The sequence below is a fragment of the Photinus pyralis genome, unplaced genomic scaffold (assembly GCF_008802855.1).
Source record: "Photinus pyralis isolate 1611_PpyrPB1 unplaced genomic scaffold, Ppyr1.3 Ppyr1.4_LG4, whole genome shotgun sequence".
NCBI lineage: Eukaryota > Metazoa > Arthropoda > Insecta > Coleoptera > Lampyridae > Photinus > Photinus pyralis.
Window position 1 is genome coordinate 43,629,666 of NW_022170511.1, and position 21,293 is coordinate 43,650,958.

General features: G+C 35.7%; 3 protein-coding genes and 1 long non-coding RNA gene across 6 annotated transcripts; 2 read left to right on the plus strand and 2 right to left on the minus strand.

The window, feature by feature from the left end:
- Nucleotides 1-1,851: 1,851 nt before the first annotated feature.
- On the minus strand, nt 1,852-5,130 carry LOC116169820. Of its 2 annotated transcripts, XR_004145087.1 has the most exons (6): nt 4,963-5,130; nt 4,736-4,814; nt 3,997-4,107; nt 2,633-2,754; nt 2,200-2,304; nt 1,852-2,146 (listed from the first exon to the last, which is right to left on the minus strand). It is a non-coding gene; the product is annotated as an uncharacterized LOC116169820 (long non-coding RNA). The 2 variants fall into 2 exon arrangements; XR_004145086.1 differs by having other exon boundaries at nt 4,736-5,126.
- A 1,130-nt stretch (nt 5,131-6,260) lies between these two features.
- On the plus strand, nt 6,261-7,876 carry LOC116169823 (coiled-coil domain-containing protein 134-like). Its single transcript, XM_031485999.1, has 2 exons — nt 6,261-6,528; nt 6,583-7,876. Exons 1-2 carry the CDS (start codon nt 6,435-6,437, stop codon nt 7,128-7,130), a joined length of 642 nt encoding a protein of 213 aa, XP_031341859.1. The 5' UTR covers nt 6,261-6,434; the 3' UTR covers nt 7,131-7,876.
- Nucleotides 7,877-9,740: 1,864 nt separating this feature from the next.
- Nucleotides 9,741-17,284, minus strand: LOC116169821 (menin). The gene is made up of 4 exons (XM_031485996.1): nt 16,362-17,284; nt 16,149-16,313; nt 13,313-13,872; nt 9,741-12,699 (listed from the first exon to the last, which is right to left on the minus strand). The coding sequence occupies exons 1-4, from the start codon at nt 17,222-17,224 to the stop codon at nt 12,422-12,424; spliced, it is 1,866 nt and encodes a 621-aa protein (XP_031341856.1). The 5' UTR covers nt 17,225-17,284; the 3' UTR covers nt 9,741-12,421.
- Nucleotides 17,285-18,264: 980 nt separating this feature from the next.
- LOC116169822 (cytosolic non-specific dipeptidase) lies at nt 18,265-20,314 on the plus strand. 2 transcript variants are annotated; one of them, XM_031485998.1, is made up of 6 exons: nt 18,265-18,372; nt 18,456-18,608; nt 18,671-19,351; nt 19,398-19,818; nt 19,865-20,116; nt 20,167-20,314. In XM_031485998.1, exons 2-6 carry the CDS (start codon nt 18,574-18,576, stop codon nt 20,209-20,211), a joined length of 1,434 nt encoding a protein of 477 aa, XP_031341858.1. In that variant the 5' UTR covers nt 18,265-18,372; nt 18,456-18,573; the 3' UTR covers nt 20,212-20,314. The 2 variants fall into 2 exon arrangements, with proteins under 2 accessions (XP_031341858.1, XP_031341857.1); XM_031485997.1 differs by lacking the exon at nt 18,265-18,372 and having other exon boundaries at nt 18,392-18,608.
- The last annotated feature ends 979 nt before the right edge of the window (nt 20,315-21,293 follow it).

Genomic DNA, 21,293 nt, shown 5'->3' on the forward strand with positions numbered 1-21,293 from the left:
GTATCAAGTATCAAGTATCAAGTATCAAGTATCAAGTATCAAGTATCAAGTATCAAGTATCAAGTATCAAGTATCAAGTATCAAGTATCAAGTATCAAGTATCAAGTATCAAGTATCAAGTATCAAGTATCAAGTATCAAGTATCAAGTATCAAGTATCAAGTATCAAGTATCAAGTATCAAGTATCAAGTATCAAGTATCAAGTATCAAGTATCAAGTATCAAGTATCAAGTATCAAGTATCAAGTATCAAGTATCAAGTATCAAGTATCAAGTATCAAGTATCAAGTATCAAGTATCAAGTATCAAGTATCAAGTATCAAGTATCAAGTATCAAGTATCAAGTATCAAGTATCAAGTATCAAGTATCAAGTATCAAGTATCAAGTATCAAGTATCAAGTATCAAGTATCAAGTATCAAGTATCAAGTATCAAGTATCAAGTATCAAGTATCAAGTATCAAGTATCAAGTATCAAGTATCAAGTATCAAGTATCAAGTATCAAGTATCAAGTATCAAGTATCAAGTATCAAGTATCAAGTATCAAGTATCAAGTATCAAGTATCAAGTATCAAGTATCAAGTATCAAGTATCAAGTATCAAGTATCAAGTATCAAGTATCAAGTATCAAGTATCAAGTATCAAGTATCAAGTATCAAGTATCAAGTATCAAGTATCAAGTATCAAGTATCAGTATCAAGTATCAAGTATCAAGTATCAAGTATCAAGTATCAAGTATCAAGTATCAAGTATCAAGTATCAAGTATCAAGTATCAAGTATCAAGTATCAAGTATCAAGTATCAAGTATCAAGTATCAAGTATCAAGTATCAAGTATCAAGTATCAAGTATCAAGTATCAAGTATCAAGTATCAAGTATCAAGTATCAAGTATCAAGTATCAAGTATCAAGTATCAAGTATCAAGTATCAAGTATCAAGTATCAAGTATCAAGTATCAAGTATCAAGTATCAAGTATCAAGTATCAAGTATCAAGTATCAAGTATCAAGTATCAAGTATCAAGTATCAAGTATCAAGTATCAAGTAAGTATCAAGTATCAAGTATCAAGTATCAAGTATCAAGTATCAAGTATCAAGTATCAAGTATCAAGTATCAAGTATCAAGTATCAAGTATCAAGTATCAAGTATCAAGTATCAAGTATCAAGTATCAAGTATCAAGTATCAAGTATCAAGTATCAAGTATCAAGTATCAAGTATCAAGTATCAAGTATCAAGTATCAAGTATCAAGTATCAAGTATCAAGTATCAAGTATCAAGTATCAAGTATCAAGTATCAAGTATCAAGTATCAAGTATCAAGTATCAAGTATCAAGTATCAAGTATCAAGTATCAAGTATCAAGTATCAAGTATCAAGTATCAAGTATCAAGTATCAAGTATCAAGTATCAAGTATCAAGTATCAAGTATCAAGTATCAAGTTCAAGTATCAAGTATCAAGTATCAGTATCAAGTATCAAGTATCAAGTGAGAAGCTTACGAGATTTTAAGAGAAATTAAAAAAGTGATTCAAAAAAGTGATTCAAAAAAGTTACGAGTGATTCAAAAAAGTGATTCAAAAAAGTTACGAGTGATTCAAAAAAGTGATTCAAAAAAGTTACGAGTGATTCAAAAAAGTGATTCAAAAAAGTTTTTGAATTCAAAAAAGTGATTCAAAAAAGTTTTTTGAATAAAAAGTCAAAAAAATTTTTTGAATTCAAAAAAGTTGTAAAAAGGAATGTTTAAAAAAAAACAAAAAAATTGTAAACTTTTTTATTCTATTTTTCAATAAAGTTACATTTTGTAAATCAAATTTTTTTGAATTTCTAATAAAGTTTAAATATAGATTATCTTGTTAATTAAAAAAATATCCTGCTGCCAGCAAAGTGCAGTACAATATTATTCTAGAGATGAACAGTTTCTTTTTTGTATTACAAAGATCTTCTTGTAACAGTGATAACTTAAAAAATAAATAACTTAATACCTACCTACGTATATTTTGTTATCAATTTTAAACATATGCATGCACAAATGGAAATTGAAGTTACTAGTGAAACACCATAGTCAGAGTAAATCTGGATGACAGATGGACCGGAATGATGATGATGACAGCGCCGAATTCGAAGTGGTGAATAGTACCTACACATCCCTACAACAATAAGATTATCCAGTAAACGTGTAGACAGGATTTCATTGTCCTACCTAAGAATGTTGGTCTTTGTTGACAACTGCAGAGGTGACTAGTTCCTTCGGTCTTCGCATCGGAAAAGTGTCGTCGTTTTAGAGGTAGGTACTGCTTGAGACCGCCTAAAAAGTGAACTTGAATTAAAAAAGATCTTTTGATGGGTACCTATGTATCTCAATACAGCCGAGATATTAATGAAATAAATCAGAATCAGTTGAATTTGGCCTGTAGAATCCATAATTTCAAACATTTCCAAGATTGGGCTACTAGTTCAAAAGTTACAGCCCCTTTGAATTTTTTTCGACATTGGTTTCTAGCCATAACTTTTGATTGAGAAGTCTGATCGAAAAAGTACGAATTGTTTTGGATTCTACGCACCAAAATTAACAAAAATATTGACCACAGAAAAATTGCCATAATCATTGCACATACACAACATTTTGAACATACCATCAGATCATGTATTCCATCACAACTCCCTCCAAAGGATCTAGTTGCCGATGACGATATGACGGCTTTCGCAATGGCTTCCGACCATCATCATTCCCGAAGGCACGAACATTTGCAGATCGCTAGAAATAGAGACAAATTATTTCAAAGAAAGATATGAGCACAATGTTTTGTTACTTAAATTTTTTTCTATCCACGTCATTTCAAGAATTGTAATGTGGTCAGTGCAATTATGCAACCAACAATAAGAATATTTTTAAAAATGCCCCACCGCCTCCAGTGCTAATCTGAATCGCGAACTTTTAAATAACAAAATATCTTCTAAAGGGCGCCCACTCCAAAATAAAGGTAAAATAAATAAATCAAATAAACCAAAAAAATATAAATCTAGCTGTCATATTAATTAATTTGAATATTTGTTGCTTCGGCTTCCATAGTTTTATTTTCGTTCATGTGCGATGTATTCAACTGAAAAAAAGGTGATATTGTCAATTGCGGGTTACCGTTTAAAAAGCACAAGAGATCTATTTTCTGTGAAGCCAAAGCAACGATATTCAAATTAATTAATATGACCGCCAGATCTTTAAAGTTTTAAAAAGTTATTTTGGTTGCATAAAATTCGGCGCCCTTCAGAGGAAGTAGACATGGAGAAAAACAATACACGTAAATCCCTATCTTTAAAATCAAAATCCAAAATTCAATTTGTACGAAAGTCTTATTGACTGATCAACCATTTAAAATTTCATTATTTTTAGCTGATTATGGTTTGAGTTTTTACGAAATGGGTACCTATTAAGCCCGAGCCATGAATTCGTTTCGAAATATTTGCTCCCCCGAATCTTCACGTTCTACCCAAATAAATTGGACTTAAAAATGTAACCGTCCTTACTGAGAATTGTGTAGATGTCCACTAAGAAACTAATTTTAAATATTTGAATATTACAGTAGATAGCAGTTGAAGGTGAACCGGACTGAACGGTTATGCAATGTTATTAGTCGTACCTACGATTCTAAAGAGGATTTTGAATACCTACCTATATACAAATTTCATTAAAAATGTACTATGTACTTACTATAAATATCTGTTTTAATGGTTGTATGGTTTTCGAGTTTGAATAAGTTATTTTTGGAAAAAGTATCGTCCTCATTCCTTTTCGAAATTATAGAAGCGCCTGTTTTTTTTTTGAAAATTAAATAAAGGCGAACCTTGATAGGTAAGTATATAAAATTTTCGACTAACATGGCTTAATATATTAATATATTAAAATCTCAAAAAAAATTCAAAGTCTAATCTGTCCCTGTGAAGATTAAAAAGTTATCGAAGTTACTGTATTTGCCTGACGTAACTAATTAGCAAAACTTACAATGGCAGTAGGATTGGCAACGCTGTTATCCTATATCCATGTGCTGCCATCTGAATGTGAATTCCGCTGATGTAGAATTGCTCCATTTTGGCTTGCTGAATCCAGATTCATCTGTTTGAAATTAAAAACATTAATGTGGATCGTATATGCATAATATGTATGTGTCTCATTAAAAAAAAACTCAAAATGTTGACATGTGTAATCCCAAGTAGGGTCCGACGATATACAATGCTATTTATTAGGAAGTAGATATAGGGATCTATATGTACTGTTTTTCCGTATGTCTACTTTTAAATGACAAAATCCCTTCTGAAGAAAAAGTTGATGTTCTCAATTGGTGTAGTGCTGGAAACAGTTTAAGGAGCGTAAGAGATCTATTTTTTGTTAAGCCAAAGGAATAATATTCAAACTAATTAATATGACAGCCATCAGATATATTTATATTTTTAAAAAGTTATTTTGGATGTATAAAATTATACGTCCTTCAGAAGAGATTTTGTCTTTTAAAAGTAGACATAGGAAAAACAATGCACGTAACTCCCTATGTCTACTCCTTCATAAACATCACTGTATAAATTAAAAAAAAGTTTGTATCAGCGCAAATCTGGACACTTTATCATTGACGAATCTGAATACTGGATAATTGAAACCTAACATTTATAAATAGTTTTCACATCGTATATTAAACTCTCCCACAATTGCAGTTTAAAACATAAATAATGTACCTATGTTCACTTACCATAAGTTGCTGTACGCGCACAAAATGGCGACGGGTTTCGTCCTCGTGCTTGGGTAGCTGACGCTCTCGATTAACTTTCCTAGACAAAAGTTCAAATCATGAAACTAGAACACAGCACTAATACCCAAATCACTGTGTATTGTGGATGATTAGGTCCAAACAGTGATTCATTAATAAAAAATTAATTAAGAACGAGCCAATAAGAAAAAGGGATTAGAAGAACTAACCGCGTTAAGTCAGGAGCGAACACCGCAAGGAACTGCAAAATAAGGACTGATTTCGGTTGAATACACGTTAAACGTGGAAGCATTAACCGTAATAGGTAATATCGGCGGCCTTGCACTATTGGAATTTGGAAACAATTATCTAACCGTTTAAATTAATATTACAAATATATGGTGAAATCTGAAATATAGTTCGTTTCACCAATAATTTAACATTTCTCATTAGGTCGTTAAGTAGCGGGAATTCCCACTGCGACATTTAAAACAATAGGACAATAGCCCCCATTTAACTAAAAGTCAGCGGTTCTCAATAGAATTTTAATGTTTCAAACGCCAAATTGTAGTGCTCGTATAAATCGGCCCATTTCCTTAATAATCGATATATTTATATTTAAGGAATGCGTCGATAGGACATTAACGACAATAATCGTGTTGATACCATATTAATGTATTAATTAAATAGGTAGGCACATTCCAAGGAGTTTCCCCAATTACAAGTTTATTGAGAACCGCTGACTTGGGGGCTATTGTCCTATTGTTTTAAATGTCGCAGTGGGAATTTCCGCTACTTAACGACCGAATGAGAAATGTTAAATTATTGGTGAAACGAACTATAGCTTTTGAAGGTGTTGCTCGATTTTGAAAATTCTGGTTGTTTGGGACTTCTACAGGCCATAATTTGTAAGGGGTGCTCCCAGACAAACAATCGACTACTTTTAACATTATAATAAAATCAATTTGTCACGCATATTGAAAGGATTCCGCGTTGTTCCGTAGTCTGCTAAGGCGTGTAATCAATGGGGCCATTTTGGTTCTAAAAGTTTCGGGCAATTCAATTTAGCATAAAATTACAATTGGTCTTTTTAAAATTACTACTAAACTGGGAGTAGGACCCTCAATTTACCTTTTATTTAATGTGAACTAGAGCTCTCTTATTGCAAGGAAAAAATAAAAGTCAAGCTACAATTACTTCCCAGCTATGTTTAGGAATAATCAGTTTTATTTGTAGATATCCCTAACCTATTTTATGTAAAATAAATAGTCGATAAAAACAGAAAAATTTACAAATATCGCCAAAACCAAAATGGCGGACGAGTACGCCTGTCTTTAATGACGTCACTGATTATTGGAACGCGTTCAAATAACGTGATATGTGACTCATCCTGTATATTGGAAAATTAATTTTCGAAAAATAAAATTCCTTTTTAAAAGTACAAAAAACTGTTTAAAAGGGCCTTTAATTTAATTAAAGCTTCCAAAACCGTTTACTTGAAAACTGACAAGGAGAAAATGAGGTTATGTTCTATCTTTGAATCCTAAGTGCAAAATATTTCAGTATTATTTAACGTTGTAAAATTGGAAATAAAGGGTTTTCTTTACGGCGCTAATCTAGAACAACACTTATGGACCGTACAAAAGTTTCCAAATATTGATAAACAAAAAAGCGAGGTTATGTAACTCGAGCCCTAATAATTATGCAAAAAAGTATTGTCTACATTCTACTAATTACTCACTCGATAATTTGCGATAACGTTGATGTAAACGGTCCCGAATTTGCCGAACAGCTATGTACCTTTTCCGCTCGTCCATAATTAACCGACATCGCTAACTAATTTGTTACAGATATAAAGCTGTTCAAGCGAAGACGTGCCGAACAGCTCGAGGCGGTCAAGAGCTTCAAAAAGATCGGCAACTACGAGAAACAGTACTCGATGATATTCCTGATGGCGGAGAAGGTGTTCGCGACCGTTCAGGAGAGCCGAGCGCAAATAGAATCGTCCGGTTTCATTCCCGGCATCTCGCATTTTCCCACGGAGGCAAAAACGCGAGACGCCCTCTCGAACATTTTGGAAAACACCGCCCTGTTTTCCGACGTCATCTTACGTTTCCCCGAAATAAGCACGACCGTACTCAAACTGAACAATAACTGGGATCTCCTGTTGCGGTGGTGCATTATTTTCTGTAACGAAGTGCGCTATTTGTTAGACACGAGTACCGTTAAGCTTATCAATTTGGTTAGTCAGGAATTGAATCATACGCAACGAGATCCCGATTATATAAATCCGTATCGGAAAACGGTCAGTAAAGATATCGTAAGGGAGGATGTTAAAGTTGATAAGAAGAAGAAGCGGAAGGAGATTAAGAAAGGACCGAGGCTAACCGAGTTGTAAACTGTGCCTTCTATACAGGGTGTCATTAATGTAAGGGTGGTGGTGGGTTGCAATCGGGCACATTTGAAACTCTTCCTTCGCACAATTTTCTTCGTAGCTAGCGAGTTTTGAAACCCAAAATCTTGAATTCGGCTAGTTGGAGTTTGCTCATTACAAAGTGCTACTGCCACCTGTGAACATCCTGTATAATTTTTTACCAAAGTATTTACAATTTTGATTCCACATTGCAACTTATTGTAACTTTATGCATTTATTAATTAGGACATTATTACAGGTAATTTACTCTAACAGTATACATTGTCAATTATTAGAATTAAGTCTAACTCGTGATGTACATATATTTTGTAAATGACACTTTTAAACAGATACATAAATCTACAGAAGATAACAATACTTATACAATTCGCTTCTTGGATGAACCTCAAAAAGTTAAACTTCAAAATATGTCAACATTATTTAACAAAACGGAAGCGTCAGTTATTTTTTGTCGGTTAGAAAAATACATGTTTCAATAATACCTCTACGTTTTACTATTACATTTTATTAATAAATAGTCACCTTTTAATTCATCACAGACTACAATAATTTAATTTTGTGTTTATATCATTAAAATCTCAAAAATACTTAAAACTATGACCCGAATGGAGAAATAAAAATTACAAAAAACCTAATTCAAAAACATTATTGAGGTCGGTGAATTTTTTTAAATATTATTATACTGGTCTTACCACGATATTGTACCTTTTTCTTAAACTGTACCTTCCAATACAAAAATAAAATTAGCTTTCAAAATTACTCACTAGTGTTTATCTTAGGTCTAAAACGGAGATTCTACTCGTACAAAGCTCTCATCTCTTAGACTGACAACAGATACAGTGCAACAGGAAAAAAGAACAACTCGCGCGCAAAAGGCAAACCCACACTAACCCAGGTTTTTTTTCTTTGTAACAGCGGCTAAAACCGCCTCTTTTAGGAGTATAAGTATTTAACAGCCATTACCAAAAGAATTCTTTTGGCGTAGAAGTGCTTAAATTACAAAAAAAAGAAAAACTAAAATAAATAGTGCGATAAACATTTAGATGCATAAAATGCGTAACAATAAAAAATACTTTAGGTTGCCGACTAATCTAATTAGAAGGCGGGAATGTTAACAAGGATCTTAACAATTAACTACAAGTGAATTTAACTATCAAGCGTGATTGGCTCATAAAAAGGAATAAGCGTGTGTAGACGAAATCGAAATGAAGCAATCAAATTTCTCTTTTAGATAATACTGTATTCCTTATAGACGATAGAACTTATCTCTTAATAGCTTGGCCGATCTTGTGATGTCGGTTGGATTGCACTGATAATATCCTGATCTCATGCCAAAATACTACAGACCTTTTTTTTGCAAAACATCAAAAACTTGCCGAAATTCCAAATTTTCCTAATATGTACAAGTATTATTTACAGAATTTAAGGTAAAAAACATGCCCCTCCCCCCTCCAAACAAAGGGTTTCAAAAATTTTTTGAATTTCTTCTTTTTTGAACAAAAAAATTAAACGGGAGGTTTGCACAAGAGGCGCATGGAATTATACAAAGGAGTTATTTTCATAAAAACAAAAAAAAATAGTGTGAGGGATCACAACCAAGGGGATCTATCACACGCGTCAGTCAGAAGTGGAATTTTAGGCATATTATTGTATTGCACAGTAACACTTTTATGTCCAAGAAAAAAGATCCAATGAGTGGCAGATACAAATTTCTCCAGTTATCTGCTGTGTATATGATGGTTTGCAGAATTTCAAGATTAATGACCTACACAGTTTTTGAATTTGCGGATATTTTTAGGCGTTTTCAAATTTCCGCGCAGCAGTCTTTTTTTTGGGGAATTTCAAAGACGAATCAAAACTGTGACTTTCAATCAGATTTCTGTGTCTCTTGAGCACACAATCACTTGTCAAAATATTCACGCTTGAACGACAATGACAATTGAAACTGTAGAAGCCCACACAGTCTTTGATTATATTTCTTAGTCACTAAATATAGAAAGTACAGCAATCCATTGGGCTCGTGTGTTAGAGAGAGAACGCATGATTTTTGCCCAAAAATGGCGGAAGTTACCAGATTCTAGTAACTTTAATGTTAGGGATTGTTCCACCTGTTTGGAGGTATCTGTATATATTTTTCTTTATTCATTGATATTTTTATAAAACATGACAGTACTATGAAGTTAGGTTATAAAAAATGACAGCTATTCAGATTTTATTTGTCAATTTTTTTTAAGTTGGCAGCAAATTTGCCCAAAAATGGCGGATGATTACTTTCTATATCTAGTGACTTTAATATTTCTGAGATAGCAGCGCCACCTAGCTTGAAAATTGTTCAACTGTGGATATTTTGGCACATTGCAACTAACGCCAAGAGAAAGAGAACTTAACTTCACCATTTGTTTTTGTAGAAACAATTTTTTTACAATTTGACGAAGCTTTCATTTTTTTCCGTATCCCCCTTTCCAAACTATCCGTGACTATTTCATTCATGTGCCACCAAATTTTGGTGGTTTAAATGTACAGCTTCATATTTCTAATGAAACTAACTAAATATACTGCAGCTGGTTATACATATACTGAGTAATGTAAAGGTATCATCTACAGACTGAGAGTCATCTGAGTTATGTAAGTGGCACAGTACCATTGTTTTATCCGAAATTGAAAGAAATAATGTTTACATCTAAAAACCTTGAAGTACCAGATACAGAAAAATCGTGAACACGTCAATTTTAGTTTTCAAGGGGGCGCATTTCTACGTAAACTTGCACCCTCCCCATAACCCACATCTCGAAACATTCAAATGTTGACCTTTTGAATAAAAACTTGAATGAGTAGGTGTTTTGTTTTCCAACATTGCTTATTGTAAGGTAAAAAATGTTACGGATTGGGTACAGAATTGAAAGACCCTTCAAATACACTATATATGTATAGTCCAGTCCACTACCAAAGTCACCGAATAAAAGAACTTAGTTTTGAAATTTGACCAAAATGTTCATTGGGCCTTTCTCTTGAATATATATAGCCGGGGGGGGGGGGGGGGGGCAACATGCCGTCCCTTTTGTAAATGTAAATACAGAAGAGGATAATTATTTGGTTAATTTTATTACTAAAAGTTCATATAAACCCAAATGCTATGTTGCCGATTGCCGCATCTACAGGGTGTTATAGTTCTACCATACACTTTACAATCTAATCTTTACATATGCAAACACAAGACACAATTTTCAATGCCAACTCTCAAGACTAATAAAAACAATAAAAAAAGGCAGGGCCTACTGGACCATTTCATTCAGCTGATTACAGAAAATTGATATTTTTTTTCCCAATAACGGTTGCAGACACAAAAAAATTACCCAAAAAGCGTATAACCAAAACATAAAATTAAATACTTGGTTCACAATCGACCAGTGGCGCACCGAAAAAAAGTTCAGGGGAGAAAATGGAAGATGACTCCTGAAAAAACAACACCCTGTACTACCATTGACATAACCACTCGGTAACAAAGCGTTTGCGGACCTGTTTATGTGAATTTTTAGTCATGAAATAAGTCAAAGAATTAGCCCCAGCCGTATTTACATCATATTTCGGAACACCCTGTATATCTCCCAAATGGGAAAAAACTATTTCTTTGTAGGAAATTTAATGAGCTTTCGTTTTGGAAATAGGAATGGTTGGGAAAAGTGGATAGTTTTCAAGATAGAGGAAAAACCACAAAAGGCGACCAAAAATTCAAAATGGTGGTATGTTTTTTGGATATGTTCAAGGAGAGGCAGGTCCAAAGAACATTTTGGCCAAATTTCAGAACAAACAAAAGTATACATTACTATTAAAAGTGGATTTTCTGTGACCATAGCTTTCTCTGAAACTGTACTGATCCCAGATAAACAATTTGACCTATGCTCAATTGTTAACATTTCCATGCGGAATGTTTGATTTCCTAAAACAGGATAACATGACTGTAAATAATTTCAATACGCTAGTGACGCTATAAATTTAACATAACAGTTTTACAAAATGGAAGTTCAAATCTATCTCACAGAAAAATGGAATTGTTATAATGGCAATGATTAACACTAACAGAAATTGCCTAACAAAGTAACAAGAATATCACTTATATTCGGGGCTTCCTTTTCTAAATTGATATAAAAAATAGAGTAGTAATAACAGTATGAAATTTGTACAGAAGGTATCAACTTCATTGCTTAATGTTTAAAACCGTTTCGGACTCGGACCAACCAAGCTATTAATTTTCCTATTGTTAATCTGTTGATCCGAAATTGTACACTTTTAATAGATCTTCTCTGCTAAAATTTAACCTTGAAAAATCAAACATTTTTACGTGCTTATAATGTATGCGACATGCAAACAAAATGAGAAACAGATTGAGAGTAAATCTTAGCCATAGATCATATATATTCCATAGATATAGCCTACTAATCTTGGGCCAACATGTGTGAGAGAGATAGTCAACCGAATACCAATGATGTGCACCGTTTTAAAATTGCATTTGTACTTGGTGACAACATCACACCGGTCACATTTTAAATCCTTGCTCCACACTTTAAGACCACATTTATGTTTGGTGACGAAAGTGCACTGAGCACACTTTAAATCCATGGTGACCTTGTATGTTAATAAATGTGTTTTATAATTAGATTTATCTTTCGTTCCATAGTCACACTGGACACATTTTAAATTCTTGGTCATTTCGTGTGTTAAAATGCTATTGCGCATGTGCAGTGTTCTAATTCCGGTGCAAAGTATGTCTTTGTTAGGGACAAATGCTCCTTATTGAAAGTAAATGGGAAGCTATGTCTATGTATATATGATCTAAGATCTATATGTCTAATTGAGTGTTTTTTCAAGATTAAATTTTAACCAAAACTGAAATGAACTATTGATCGTCACATTAAATATATACAGCACTCGTACAATAGCTCACAGCACCTTACCTGTCCATCCGATTCACGTGTTAAAATGCTCAAAAATGATACAGCCTCGGATCTTTCCTATAAAATGAGTAAGCCATAAAAATCAACTTATAAATATGCAACAAGCAACAAGGAAATTACGCTCAAAAAATAAGTTACCCTTTAAAAATTATTTTGGTTTAAAATATACTCATTTCTCTATAACAAGCAACATTGTGTTTTGCAAACCATTTTGTTGGCAAACTTAAGTACGATTCGTCGTCGTTCCCCCTCACTGTCAATGACTAAAAAATAAATAAGTAGTTTTAAAAGTGTAACACTTTTTTACTCTCTGCGAGTCCTTTTCGGTCTCGTGCTACTCTCCACGTCTGTCCTACCTTTCTTTCCGACCTGTACCTGAGACTGTGCCGTTAAGTGTAAGGATATGGCGTGTGTGTTCAGTTTTTCGGACAGTAAGAGGTCCTTTAAACCGATCATCTTTTGACTGTGAAGAGTGACGGTGGGAGTTGTACTTTGTGAGATTTTCTCTTCAGGTTCAGTTTGTTTTGAGGTACTTGGAGTAGTTCCGTTTCGCTTTTCTACTTTTACAGTCTCGTCGCCACCTGAAATAATTAATGAGCCGTGGTTATTGATCTTCTTTAAGTGATTTCATCTCTTCAATTAAATCTCTTAAGCAAATGCACAGATGTACGATGTATATTATTTCATGGGTAAGGTATAAAGTCACTAAATATAGCCATTGGGCTCGTGTGTGAGTGAGAGAACGCGTGATTTTTCCCCAAAAATGGCGGAAATTACCAAATTCTAGTAACTTTAATGTTAGGCATTGTTCCACCAGTTTGGAGATATCTGTATATATTTTTAAAAACATGACAGTATGTACTATGAAGTTAGGTTATAAAAAATTACAGATTCAGTTTTTATTTGTCAATTTTTTTAAGTTGGCAGCAAATTTACCCAAAAATGGCGGATGATTCTATATCTAGTGACTTTACGAATTTCTTATTATTGGTATTATTACAGGCTGAGCCATATTTGTATAATTTTAATGGAACAATGGAGCTACTAAGTTGCTTTAAATTTTTGCAGCGACATCTATGCATAAATATAGAGGTACATATTCATACTGCTCCTCAATAGAGGGCGCTTTTGAGCATAAGTTTAGCAATCTGTTGTTTATGTATATCTGTGGCAGACCCTAATGAATAAACATACCAACAAACGGCGACCCACCACCTTGCAGGAGAAACTCGGGATTAAGGATCTTCTCCGAGCACGCCGCCGTAAGCGCTTCAATACTTGGATGCAAATTCTTATTGTCGGCGCTCTCCTCGCTTATAACTTTCGACTCGATCGCGTGAATAAGCTCGTTATCGCTGCTCCTGTTTTCCTTTTCCGATATACAATAATTGTTGTTGTTATTCAAGCAGCTCGTCGCGTTTCCGTTCGTCTGAGCCTTATGGTCGAACTTACTATCACCGGGACTCGATTCACAGACTATGTTAACCTGAGCACGTACTTCCGAGTCAAATTTCGATATCGTATTTACAAGCGGTTTCGCCCAGCCGATGTGCAGTACGGGCGTCGCGCTGCCCTCCTCCCACTGGCAGATGCCGTCGTAAAATCGGAGCAGGTACGCGAAACATTCCGGTTTCTTGAGTATGCAGCTGGCGCTGAACCCTGAGCTTTCCACTTTCATTATGTGAGGTATTAACTCGTTGGCGATTTCGAGAAATTCTTTGTAAATTTCTTCGTCATCACGCGAATAGTTGTATCTAGGTATGAGTAAAGTATTTATTTTTTGCTCCCGACTTTTTCCAAGAGTTGCCCTTGGAAAATACAAGTGTATATTAGGTTAAAGGAATCTGACAAAGTAGAAAATCTCTGACAATTATGTAGAATGCTTTTCAGAAAGCTCCCAAAAGTATAAACATGACATCACCAATGGATATATTTCTTGCAGACGTCTCAATCGCCCTTTGTGAGTACCCACTTCCGACAATCCGTTCTTGAGGTATAAGGGAATATACCCGATCACGATAAGAGGTCGAGGAGGAGGGCTGTGGTTGGTAGAAATTAATTCCTTTCATTGAGACCTTTCATTAGAGTACCATGAAGGAAAAAACTCATCCCCCCCCCTCCCCCACTGCGTAATTTTGATAAGAGGACAGAAAGAAGGGCAGTAGTTGATAGAAAACGGTTCCTTTCGTTGAGACCCTTTAATTAGATTACAATGAGATAAAATTAATTTTTACCCCCCCCCCCCCCTCAAGCCCCATCGCTTACTGATTCCGAAAAAGAGTCGCATGGTAAAGTTATAGTTTGTAAAAAGCAATTAATTTCGATGAGACCTTTCATTAGAATACCATGAAGGGTAGAACATGCGCCCCCCCCCCGCCCACCCATTTTCTAAAGTATGCAAAATCTGGTTGCTAGCGATATATTTTCAAAATAATTCGCGCCATCGACAAATACCGGAAATACGTCAAAAGTAAATTTAAGATACAATTTAAGCATTTTTATTAATTAATTAATTAATCTCATTTTCCCAATATTGAAGGTTTTCACTGACCTCTTTGGGTTTTATTTGGCTACTTTTTCATAAAGAAAATGTCATATCATTCCATTTGATTTTTTTTAGGATTTTGGATGATAGTGTCAAAACTATCCCTCTGGCGGAGAAGGATTCAACTAAATTATCTATATTTTGATTCTTGTTGCCCAAGGAATGCCCTTTTCAACAATACCAAATTTGTTACAATCGGTCAAACGGTTAAGAAGTTAAAGCAAGTTATTGCAAAAACAATTGAACGCCCCACGCCATCTTTGTTTTTGAAATAACTGAGTTTTTGTATTTACGAAAATGATAAACTGGTTCTCTTTAAAAATGTGAAAAAACAAATGTTTAGTTTATGCGAAATTTAAAGAAAATGCAATTTTAAAATTTAAGATGGCAGTTAAAGTCACTAAATATAGAAAGTACCGCAATCCATTGGGCTCGTGTGTTAGAGAGAGAACGCATGATTTTTGCCCAAAAATGGCGGAAGTTACCAAATTCTAGTAACTTCAATGTTAGGGATTGTTCCACCTGTTTGGAGATATCTGTATATATTTTTATAAAACATGACAGTACTATGAAGTTAGGTTATAAAAAATTACAGCTATTCAGATTTTATTTGTCAAATTTTTTAAGTTGGCAGAAAATTTGCCCAAAAATGGCGGATGATTGCGGTACTTTCTATATCTAGTGACTTTAATGGCAGTTTGGCAGTTACGCCCTCTGGTGGTCATTTTTACAGCTTGAAAATATTTTCTAGCGATTCTTCATAACCGATTTACCTAATAATATTTTTACCCCTAAAACTAAAGTTTGTTAAAAAGAAACTACAGTATTACATACATGCATAGTACTTCTGTTGTGCTTGTACAGTGAATGCTTAGCCCCCCCCCCCCACTCTCAAATTAAACTTTTTCATACTGGAACGACAGTATTGCATACTTTTTTTAGAATTTCTACAATAAACTATCAAAATAATTCATTGCAGTATACAGGGTGTTACATTTTCTTACCACTCTGTATAACAAAACCACCACTAGTTTTTCTTAAACATACCATTCATACAATGTAACTATCCCTATGTTCACTTTACAAAAAAAAAATCCACTTAATAGTAGCTACAAGAGTGGAATTATAAAGAGTGATCGTATGAAACGATTTCAGAATTCTTTGAATAATGTTAAGGGGACAATTCATTCTTCATAGAAGAAAGGGATTTACTTAATCAAGGCCATACTGATGTAGTAATCCCAAAGACTACATTAAGAACGGTTACCATGAAATCCCAAATAGCTATACAGTTCAAATTAAAATAGAATCTTCAAACCAAAGATATTGATTGTTGATCTATATATCCGCTCTTAAATATCAAAAACAAATGCCAGTTTGCAGATTCCTTAACCTTCTATAGCATTTAAAAACAAATGTGAAATGACATTTTCCAAGGATAACCCTAAAAATAAAAAGTTGTGAACGGAATGCGGCACTACTTACTTTCTAATAACATCGCTAGCATTGGCCCAACTTTCAAACGCTTCTTTGTACATTTTGTTACGATAAAAATATCCTCCCTGATAGGTGTACGGGTAAACGTGCATGTTGTCGTAGTAACTACGAGCCGATGATATTGCCTCACGAAATAAAATATCACAACGTATTCTAAAACGGAGTTAGGAAGTAAACAACGACAAATTTCATCAGTTTTACCTTCCGGAAGTGGAAGAAATCTCTTCTAAATCACCTAAATTACCAATGGCCATCGGGTACTTAGTAAGATGTCCCAAATCGTACAACAGCCACAACAGCTCCTGCTGTAAGTAAGCAACTTCGTACGCGTCGTGCGTAGCATTTAGCGAGGGATTTATGGCCGAAACTAAAGCGGCTACTTCCATAGCTCTCGTACATACGACAGGTTTGTTATTGACATACAACCAGGAACGTGCAGCGACTCCTTTACCAATTTCTTGGCCCCGTTTATCTTCGTTGCCTTTTCCGTGCCACGTTACTTCGGCCGTTTCTGTACTAAATTCCCCAAACACGACCCACGCGTGATCTTCCGACAGTGCCAAATGCACGTCTGCAAATCCCAACGCCTGGCACCCGGCGACGACGGCGAAAGCGACACCGAAACAATCGAGTTTATTTCCGGTAAGATAACTAAAAAGACTTTGTAAGTGCGCCCTATCCTTATAGTAACTCCTAGAAAGCGTATTCCACACAGCGTCAGATACTTTTTTTACAAGCTCCCTTGTAGCATATTGCGTTTTAGTGGTGTTTTTGGCAGGTACGTCGACGGCCCCCTTCATGATTGCGTAAAACTTATTGTACAGAACTTCGACGGTATGGTACTCGAGCGACGGTAGCCTCGAGGACTCGATCGGATCGCTAATTTGTTGCGGCGCATTTGGCCGGCCGCATGTCAACGAGTTTTCTACCGCGCCGACGATGATTGATAGTAACGCCAAGTCCGGTTCGGAAGTCCTCTCCAAATGGTGCTTGAATATCTCTATGACGGCCGCGATACTTTTTATTGGAAATAATGCCCTGTCGATATCTCGAAAACCCGCCATGTCAATGATTACATTTTTTATCTCACATCACTTATCAAAAACTGCGAAGCCAAGCGTCAACTACCAACATAAAAACAATAAACAATTACGCAATAAGTCATGTGAACTTACTCATACAATCATTAGAACTACTCTGAGTCACTTGATCTACTACGACAGATTGTATCTACTATTTTAAAAAAGTAGGCATGCCGTTTTTTAATACACTTTCAAACTGCGCACAAATCTAGTAGTTACCGTCTGCGTTACCTTTGTAAAACTCTGGTTACCAACGAAAGGAATTCAACCATCATGTTTTATAATCAGTTTTAAGTATTCCTTCAGTAGAAAACAAAAACGATTTTGCAAAATTTCGTTTTTTTCCCGATATTTCCGCAAGTGGTCGGAATTTTTTGAGTTTCAAAATACGCAACTTTGCCAAGTTTAAACTACGTATAATTCCCGAGATCCCCATGGTGGCCCTCAAATTTGAATTAGCCTGTGTAACTTACTCTTACAGAGACAAAAGCGCGCAAACGCTTTTTTCCACACATCAGGTATGAGTTACGTTATTACGTAGGGCAGTAAGAAAGGGATGCATAGTTTGATTGTTAAGATATTTATGCCATCAAATCTGATAGCTTCACTAATGTTCTGATTACTCTAAACACAGTATCTTCCTCAACAGCTGAAAAATCAAAACCACTAGTGACAACCTTTTTTTTACTGTACCTGTATAAAAGTGTATTAGTTCATGATCATTGGACAGGTATCAGTTCCTTTTGGAAAAGGGGTTCTTGGCCCAAATTAGTATTTCTATAATGTATAAACAGGAGTTCGAAGAGCTGCCCTAAAAATGAGATTTTTAACGCATTTTGTGAAGATAAAAAATGTGCGATTGTTTGCGTTTTGTCCATCCGTCCGTCCGTTCGTCTGTCCGGACCCACTTCTGTCGTTTTGAACTACTTTTAGAGGAATTGCTTTGCATTGTTTTTAACCCCTTGTAGTCCTATTCTAGATCCGCCACTGTCATAACGATTAATAAACAAAGTAATTGATAACAAATCAAACCGTTTAATCATTTTTGTAGCAATTTACTTTATACGTTCTGACTTCTGACTAATGTTTATTAACCGTCTCATGTGACTACAATTTCCTAGAAACCAGCAGTATGTCATATTGTCATTTAGTTCTTTGTTATAGCATCACCCATTGTATACGTACGCCACTGCATGTTTTTATTGTTTAATAGGAAGGGAAACCCAATCTGCCGGTCTGTGATATGTTATTTTTATTTTAAATAAATAATTATCTGGTTTCCGTGGTATCATCCTATCTATTTGCGTTTCGTCGTCAGTGCAACAACAATCATGGCATTACCCAATGTATTGAAGAAGCTGTTCCAGTAAGTACCCACCACCCACCCCCAGATCTCTTTTGCACAGTCACTGTGATTAAAATCCACAGCCACGTCGATCAAAACAAGGCAAAATACGTAGAAACACTTAAAGAAGCAGTCGCGATTAAATCAGTCTCGGGATGGCCGGATCATCGGGATCAAACGATCGAAATGGTCCACTGGACCGCCAAGCGATTGGAAAAACTGGGAGTCGACGTTACAATTCGCGACGTCGGCGAACAGGAATTGTTCGACGGGCGCAAAATTCCCCTTCCTCCCGTGATTTTGGCCACGTTAGGAAAGGATCCAAAAAAAAAGACTGTCTGCATTTACGGTCATTTGGACGTGCAACCTGCCCTCTTGGAAGACGGTTGGGATACCAAACCGTTCGTGCTAGTAGAAAGGGATGATAAGTTGTACGGGCGAGGTTCCACCGACGATAAAGGCCCGGTGCTGTGCTGGTTGCACGCCATCGAAGGTTACCAGCATATCAAGGAGGATATCCCCGTGAATATTAAGTTCGTTTTCGAAGCAATGGAGGAATCCGGCAGTGAAGGGGTCGAAGAACTTCTGACTAAGGAAAAGGATAAATTTTTGAAGGACATCGATTATGTCTGCATTTCGGATAACTACTGGTTGGGCACTAAGAAGCCGTGTATTACTTACGGTCTGCGAGGCATTTGCTATTTCTATCTGGAAATTGAAGGGGCTGCCTCTGATTTGCACAGCGGTATTTACGGAGGCTCAGTGTAAGCGCCGACTTTCAATGTAACTATGATCACCGTTTTTTTTTAGATACGAGGCTATGAGCGATTTAGTATACCTGCTAAACACGTTAGTTGACGAAGAGTGTCACATAAAAGTTGACGGAATAAGTGACGACGTCGCCCCGCTCACACCTGAGGAAGAAGCCTTGTATAAAAAGATCGAGTTCGACGTCGATTCTTACCGTGACACGGTTGGCACCAGCAAACTCGCTCACAATGAAGATAAAATCAAAATATTAATGCACCGTTGGCGTTATCCGTCCCTTTCGATTCACGGAATTGAGGGTGCCTTCAGCGAACCCGGCCAAAAAACTGTCATTCCGAAGAAGGTTATCGGAAAGTTCTCCATTAGAGCAGTTCCAAATCAGCAGCCCGAGAAAATAGGCCAACTAGTCGTAGATTATGTACAGAAAATGTGGGCCAAACGTAACAGTCCAAACAAAATGAAGGTATTTGTATCGAGACCAAATATTGATAAGATAAGATAAATTTTAGATCGAAATGGTACACGGCGGCCATTCGTGGAAAGAGGACCCCTTCCATCCTCATTATCAGGCAGGGCAGCGCGCTACTAAATCAGTTTACGGTGTCGAACCCGATTTGATCCGTGAAGGCGGTTCCATTCCAATCACGTTGACATTACAAGAGGTCACCGGGAAAAATGTTATTCTTCTTCCTGTCGGTGCCGCGGATGATGGTGCTCATTCTCAAAATGAAAAAATTAATATGAGGAATTACATTGAAGGAGTAAGTGCGACTGTTGGGTAAAATTGTTATTAACTCTTGACGTGTTTCAGACAAAGCTACTTGGAGCCTATTTGTATGAAGTATCCCAGTTATAGATTTTCGTATATTTTTATATCATCTTATAGCTTTATGTTTAATCTATTGCTTATTTTTTATATACTCGCTTCGGAATAATAAAGTTATATTTGTTGTAACGTGTCCTATGAATTTTAATTACCATGGTGTAACAGGAGAGTGTGTTCATGAAGCCAGTTCTTGCATGGGGTTTACAACCAACTTGTATACAAGATAGGCAACACACAATGCAACCTCAAAACTAAAAACGTCACGCACTACGACACCTTGGGAAGCTGCACTATGTTTCTTTAAATAATCAAATTGCACGCATTTTTACTTAGAACAATTTGTATCAAATTTGTAAAAGAACATATTTTCTATTTTGCATTATGTCATGCGATACTCAAAAATCTAGTCAAATTCCATATTAATAATGAAACAGATCCAGCGTCGCAATCGACTCCTGGATTACCTGTAACACAAGGAGTGCCACAGGAGTCTCCACTGAACCCCCTGTTATTTCTTTTTATGTCTAAAAGTATGTGTAGGTACCAAATTTGATTCCAATCTGTTCAGACCGACATCATCAAGATTTTGTTTGATTCTGATTCCTGGTGCTTCAAAGTGTATTTCCGTAAAAAAAAGTGGAGGGTCATTTTTTACCCCAATGCAATACCTCTCTTACTAGCGTGCGGGTTATAAAATTGAGTAAATTACTTTTTTACCACCCGCATGTTAGTAAGGGCAAAGAATACATAACAATTATTCTTTGCATTGGCGTAAAAAATGACCCCCCCACGTTTTTTTGACGTTTTTGAAGCACCAGGAATCCGAATCAAACAAAATCTGGATATCGATCGGTCTGTAGGTCTGTCTGTCTGATGTCTGTACTCTCATTTCCGCCTAAAAGGCTGAACCGATTGGAACCAAATTTGGTACACATATTCTTAGACATAAAAGGGCGGATTTTTTATTCCTAAATACTAAAGGAGTTCTGCGGCCCGCTGGCCGGCAACCGTTTTGCAAACGGAGGCGAAAAATAATTTTTTCGGGTATCGGGATCGTACCCATTTCAAAAATTTTATCGCCGGCCGGTAAATAATCAGAGCTCGTTTCAAAA

Excerpts from the sequence above, each read along its gene's own strand:
- LOC116169823 (XM_031485999.1), top strand. The coding sequence starts at position 6,435 with ATGCAAAAAAGTATTGTCTACATTCTACTAATTACTCACTCGATAATT. Across the intron at positions 6,529-6,582 it reads CGAATTTGCCGAACAGCTAT|ATATAAAGCTGTTCAAGCGA; the intron begins GTACCTTTTCCG and ends AATTTGTTACAG.
- LOC116169821 (XM_031485996.1), bottom strand. The coding sequence starts at position 17,224 with ATGGCGGGTTTTCGAGATATCGACAGGGCATTATTTCCAATAAAAAGT. Across the intron at positions 13,873-16,148 it reads GCTAGCGATGTTATTAGAAA|ATACAACTATTCGCGTGATG; the intron begins GTAAGTAGTGCC and ends ACTCATACCTAG. Across the intron at positions 12,700-13,312 it reads TGGTGGGTCGCCGTTTGTTG|GTGGCGACGAGACTGTAAAA; the intron begins GTATGTTTATTC and ends TAATTATTTCAG.
- LOC116169822 (XM_031485998.1), top strand. The coding sequence starts at position 18,574 with ATGGCATTACCCAATGTATTGAAGAAGCTGTTCCA. Across the intron at positions 18,609-18,670 it reads GTATTGAAGAAGCTGTTCCA|CCACGTCGATCAAAACAAGG; the intron begins GTAAGTACCCAC and ends TAAAATCCACAG. Across the intron at positions 19,819-19,864 it reads ACAGTCCAAACAAAATGAAG|ATCGAAATGGTACACGGCGG; the intron begins GTATTTGTATCG and ends GATAAATTTTAG.